General features: G+C 33.3%; 1 protein-coding gene across 1 annotated transcript; it reads right to left on the reverse strand.

Moving 5' to 3' along the window:
* Positions 1-625: 625 nt before the first annotated feature.
* LOC132639491 (uncharacterized) lies at positions 626-2,430 on the reverse strand. The gene is made up of 3 exons (XM_060355936.1): positions 2,142-2,430; positions 1,394-2,004; positions 626-1,066 (listed from the first exon to the last, which is right to left on the reverse strand). Exons 1-3 carry the CDS (start codon positions 2,428-2,430, stop codon positions 626-628), a joined length of 1,341 nt encoding a protein of 446 aa, XP_060211919.1.
* Between the last annotated feature and the right edge of the window lie 4,235 nt (positions 2,431-6,665).

The raw sequence follows: 6,665 nt of genomic DNA on the forward strand, positions 1-6,665 counted from the left end.
TCATCAATGACTTAACTAATTTCTTTCACGACTATTTTTTGTTTAAGCCTTCCATATTTATATTTATCGTTTAATGAAAACAACTTCTGGTGTATCTCAATATATTCCAATGTTATATACCCACTCTTCAATTCGACAAATTATTCCAGGTGAACTGGAATACTTCTGGTGTATTTCAATGTATTCCAGTTGACAAATTGCAGTGTTTTTTCATCAATGACTTAACTAATTTGTATCACGACTATTTTTTGATTCAGCCTCTCATAGTTATATTTATTGTTTTAATGAAAACAGCTTTGTGGTGTTTTTCAATGTATTCCAATGTATATACCCACTCTGCCTTTTTTATGAAACAGTTTCTGATATATTTCATTGTATTCCTGTGTATATAGGCCTAATGCAACTTAATATTTCTTAAACATTTCACTCATATTTCATTGTATTGTTCTAAGTTAATATGTATTTATTCATTTTAACGTCCGTTAACACCAAATTGTATGCAATATTATTATGAAAATGAAGGACAAAAAATGCAGAATACAACGATGAACCAAAAATTTCTTTATTTAATATTTTTGGGGATAAGTGTTTTTTTTTTTTTTTAAAACAATCACAATCTAAACATCTACTTCTTACGTGGCTCATTAGAACAAGAACGTCTATTGTGACCAAGACGTCCACAAGTACTACAAGCATTCCTACGTTTACCAATCATCGTCTCCATAAATGGTTTATCTCGCTTCTTCTTTGGCCTTCCTGGGGGTCTCTTGTATCTTGGTGGCAAAACAACTTCATCGCATATGTGTTTGGGAATATTCCACTCACTCTCGTCGGGCAAAGGATCCACAGGCACATCATACGTCTTAATCACTGTCTTTGGTTTGAATAGGTCTGAGCAATATTCATCAGGCATAAGACTTTTACTCTTCAATACAGCCCATGCATGTGGACATGGTATCTCGTCCATTTGGAACATCCGACAACTGCATGTTTTCTTTTTAAGATCAATTATGAAACGCCTTGCCTCATCATTTATGGTATACACATATTCAATTGATGGTTCAACCTAATCAAGAAGAAATTTGTCAGACCAGAATACATTGAATATTAACAACGATAAGTAATATGAAATACATGGAAATATACAATCCAAACAGAATTACTTAAGTACCTTCTAAAATATATAGAAATATATTGAAATATATGTAGGCAGAGTTCAATAAAATAAACAGTAACATACCGTCATGGAAATATACAATCCAAACAGAATTACTTAATATGAAATACATGGAAATATACAATCCAAACAGAATTACTTAAGTACCTTCTAAAATACACTGAGATATATTGAAATATATGTAGGCAGACTTCAACAAAATAAACAGTAACATACCGTCATACGTAGAGATTTACATTCGTTTATTGATAATAATTGCTGGAATGCTTTTCCAAGTGTTGTGAATGTGTATGTACCGTTCCTCCTATTAGTGCTATTCCATCTCCCAAACATCTTCCTCACTTCTTCAAGAAAATCGAAAACAGACAACTCTCTTGCTGCTACCAATTTTTCATTAATACATTCGGCTATATTTGAGGTCATTGTCCATCCTCTGTTAACAGGTGAATACAGTCGAGCCCACTTTTCCCTTCCAGCATCCTCCAAGTACTCTTTTACCCGAAAATCAACCTTCTCAATCTTCTCCATCAGCTTATCAAACTCAGCCTGTGTGTATGCTTTTGCAAGTGCATAGAATACAGGACTCAATACTTCACCATTCGACTTGTATTTCGTAGTCACATTTTTCCATAAATGCCATATGCACGCCAAATGTGGCACATTTGGATATACTCTAGACACCGCCTTAATGATGCTCTCATGTCTGTCTGATACAACACACATGTTATCCCTATTCCCATAAGCTTGTTTGAACTGCTCAAAGAACCAGGTCCAAGACTTATCGTTCTCTGAATCTATCACACCATATGCCAATGGTAGAATATTACCTGCACAAACATGTTTTGTGTATTTTTACAGTGAAATATAGCATAAATCATATTGGAAATGCATTGGAACATGAATGAAATACAATGAAATATACCAAAAGCAGAAAAAAAATGTATTTAAACATGTTGGCACCTACCTGCACCATCCAACGTGCTGGCTGATACAAAAGTACCGTTATATGTAGTTTTAAGGTGGGAACCATCTACTACAACTATTGGTCTACAACACTCGAAGCCTTTTATGAATGCTTTAAGTGCTATAAACAAATACAAGAACTCATTTTGTTGTGATTTGTGCATTCTCACATGTGATCCAGGGTATGTTTTATCCAATATGTACACATATCCAGGTAACTTCTTGTATGATTCTATTGGTTCCCCTCTTAATTCATTCATTTCCTTTTCTCTAGCCCTCCAGGCCGTCATATAAGAAACATCAACGCCATACTCATTTTTTACGTCGTCTACTATATCACCAGGTGTATATTTCCTCTTGTGATTTGCTATTTTTGGCTTAACAACTGACGCCCCAATCAACCAACTTGTTGCTTGCCTTTGGGACTACACTTTGTCCTTCAATGGACACGTATGTTCGTCATGAAAAGATCTCACTCTGAACATTTCAGAGTTCGCAATACTTGAAGCTCTGAATTTCCAATGACAATCAGTTGAACAGCATACCAGAGTGTAACTACATAAACCAATACAAAAAAAAGAACAGTCAGATTGAAGTTTCAAACACATACACGATCCTAAATACATTGCCTTTATATACTGAAATGGTTACATAATGGAATTAAATAATACAAACAACGCGTATTTCAATGTATTTAATTAAATCCAACTGAAATATAATGCCACTACAACAGTTTATGTCACAGTATTTCAATGTATTTCATAGTATATTTCAATGTATTTCATAGTTTTTCGGACTAACATACCTTATGGCATTCGACCTCTCTGTCCTGAAATTGAATCTTTTGCGAATTGCATAATTCGCCATAACATTCTTCAGAGTGTCCTTATCTTTGTAGATTTGATCAATAAAAACATCCTTATGTTCTTTGTTTGAAATTATCAAGTTATCGTTGTTTTCAAATAAAACAACAGCCTTAGCACAATCCGACGCATCCAAATCATTTGAATCAACTACGTCCATAGCATGCATATAATCATTAAATTCAAGTTGAAACATATCGTCTCCAACTGCAGATTCGCCGGACACAAAATTCTCAAGATCATTATCAGTTATGCTAACGCACCACGGATATGCTTCAAATCCCTTGTTTTCTCTCTTAAGCTCAACATACACCCTTACTCCCATATTTTTGCGTATTTCCATTGGCATATTGTCTCCTTCAACAGCATATTTTATTGATATCGTTTTCCTGCTAATATCAACACCTAACTGAATTGCTATAATTTCAACCAAATCACCGTATGAACAATAATCTTTGAAGACAACTGCGTCTAGTTTGTAATTAACAAAGCAATTCTGTTCATTCCAAAAACCGGAGTGTTTGATCACTGTTGTTATTCTTGACATGTTTCGTTTTGATAATTCAACAAAACTAGAAGAACAGTGGCTGCATTGGAAAAAAAAACATCGTCCCAATCACAGAAAATTGAATCAAAAAACAATCTCACACAAATCATTGAAAATTTGAAACATACCTTTTGTAGAATCTGAAATACAAATCTGATCTTCACTAAAATTCCATATATACACTCGTTCGTATCTTATTGAGTGTATTTCAACTTGCTTTTGGAGAATTCGAATGTAGAAAACAGAGCTCAAATAGATTCTTCTCTAGTTGGAAGTTTTTAGATCTTTAGTATTTTTTGAATTCAAAAACTTTTGATTGTGATAAAAGTGGAGAGAGATACGTAAGCTGTTATGGAAGAACATTCGTTACGCGTGATTAATGGGAAGATTTAAACTGAATCCCTGAATTTAAAAAAAAAAACTTTTCCATAAATACGGCCTAATTTTACTCACCAGTGTCGTGCGCTTCCTGTATTTCACTATATTTCAAAAAAATGAAATACACGCGTTTTATGTGAAAAACCAGCTACGCTTAGTAAATAAAATTTTTATAGCTATTTCTTGTTACAAGCTACTAAAAGGTAGCTATTTATGTAAGTTTTTATTTTATTTTATTAGGTTAGAGAAAATTATTGAAATGGTGCTTAATGTACCGGCCTGCTCTATTTCTGTCCCTAATCTATTCGCTTTGATTTGATAATTGATAAATATATATACACTCAACCTCTCTATAATATCATTATCGGGTCCGAAATTTTTTGATTGCTATAGGAAAAAATGATGCAGAAAATCTAATTTTTTGTTTTTTATTGTCAAATTATAAGCTTAATCACATTTGTGTAACGAAGGAAAATCTTTTAATGATGAAAATATATATATTCATATGATAATTTTGGTCATAAATAGTGTATTAAATGATCAAATATTTGGTCAAAATCTCTACACTCATTATTGATAATCATAAATATTCTATTTTTATAAAGATGGTTAGTTGTTATATTACCAAAGAAAGAAGATAGCTATTATATGGGGGTAATTTTACAAAGAGCGTACTTTTATAAAGTTGGATGTTGCTGTTATAGGTGAAATGTTGTTATGGAGAAGTAAAACATAACATAAAAAATCGGTTCCGAAAAAACGTTGTTGTTGTGGAGAGGTGTTGTTATATGCGGATGCCGTTATAGAGAGGTCTGACTGTAGTCCTTAACAATGTGATACATTTGTCTCAAATCCTAAATCTAACATAATTTTGAAAAATATATATAGTCCTTAACAATGTGATACATTTGTCTCAAATCCTAAATCTAACCTAATTTTGAAAAACGGATATTATTAACATTAATAGAATTATGTACACAGTTATAGGTCTGACTTTTAATCAGCAGAATTAATTGGAAAATTTGTAAACTTTCATTTTTCTTTTGATGCTAAAATATGACTGAACAAAATCTTAATTATTAATGATTCTAATGAGCATTGAATCAAGTACGGTGTGCTTTTAGTCTGTACCCAACAATAAAATATATTAAAGCTCACCAGCAAAATACGATATAACTAATATGAATTTATAATGCAGAAGATAAACAAAAGCAAAGAGGTAGAGATTGAGGATATATGGACTCAACAAAGAAGTAGATATTAGATAATTGATATAAACCAATTACTCAACAAAATTTAATTTATGAGAACCTAACACAATTGGATGACCCTCAAGAGGAACTCCTTGCAAAGTTTGGATCAACAAGTAGGAACACAAGTTCCTCATTCAACATCATCAATATTTAAATCAAGCAAATGAAAAAATAACTTGGTTCCTAAGTATTTACACCCGGCCTTGAAAAGGTAAACAAAGACATAAGTTCCCTTTGATGCCCCAACGACTATACCTAAAAGGGAATCTCGCAACCCAAGTATTTAGGTTGAAATAGCGGCCTATGTCTCACTATCTGACCTCTCATGCTGGCTCATGAACGCGTCGTCGATCATTTGCTCCTCGAACTGGGGGCACAATTGGTGAACCATTGCACGGTCTTGGTGGCCATAATCTTGTGCTCCTTGAATTATTGGCATGTGATACATGTGCGTGGGCTGAACCAATAACACGGTCTGTAATTCATTGGCACAGTTCAACTTAGCTCTCTTTGACCCAACTTCTCGAAGTGGCCATGGTTGAAGCGTGGAGACAGGCAGTAGACAAGTTGACGTTGCACCTCTAATTCCTTATATAAGAATCACCCATAAGTCATTGTAGGTTTTGAAGAAGTCTTTCATTTGATCTTTCAAGGTTCCCACTTCTTAGTAAATAGGTGCAAGTCACTCAACTCCTTGGCATGCGATCGTGTAAAGGGGCATGAGGTGTGTTGTGATCCTTAGTTCCCATCATCCTTCCCTTATTAAAAACATCTATCCTCATATGTTGATCCTCACCTACAACACAAGGAAGCGAGTCAAAAACATTGAAAACATTATGAACTTAATCCTCACTTGGCAACTCGATCTTGTAGGCATTGTCATTAATCATCTCCAATTAGAATGAAAGTAGAACCTCCTTGAGTTGCCTGTTGTTGACACCCAATTTTGGCCTTTCATAATTTTATTTAATTAGCCGAGCTTCTTGAATTATATACGGAGCAGAATACGCGTTTTTAAGAGTCAAAAAGATTTTACCAAAATTACTTTGGTGACACTTTGCCATTTCATTTTGCTAAATATCATAAGGTATATTATTGTATATCATTTGAATATTTTACTACATAAATTATGATTTTCAAATATATTTATCAGATTTTGAAGTCAAATTGGTGAAAATAAATAGTTAATTAAATGTTTAAATTAATCAGTGTTAGTCGATAAGTATTTTCCTCCGTTAAATCAAGAAATTAGATTAATTAAATGAATAATCTATCACCTTTCAAATTTTATTTCAAATTGACTTTAATTGCAATGGTTCCAAAACCCCCTTCCCCTTTTCATTTTAACATTTTAGAGATTTGGGTTCCAAAAACCCTAGCTCTCATCCCTCTCTCTTTGTCATCCACCCCAAAGAAGCAAAGACTTTTGCTTTAGCTACTCTGTCACACTTTGCATGGACAAATTTGGCAAGAGCCTTTATGTT

This window comes from Lycium barbarum, chromosome 5, assembly GCF_019175385.1.
Source record: "Lycium barbarum isolate Lr01 chromosome 5, ASM1917538v2, whole genome shotgun sequence".
NCBI lineage: Eukaryota > Viridiplantae > Streptophyta > Magnoliopsida > Solanales > Solanaceae > Lycium > Lycium barbarum.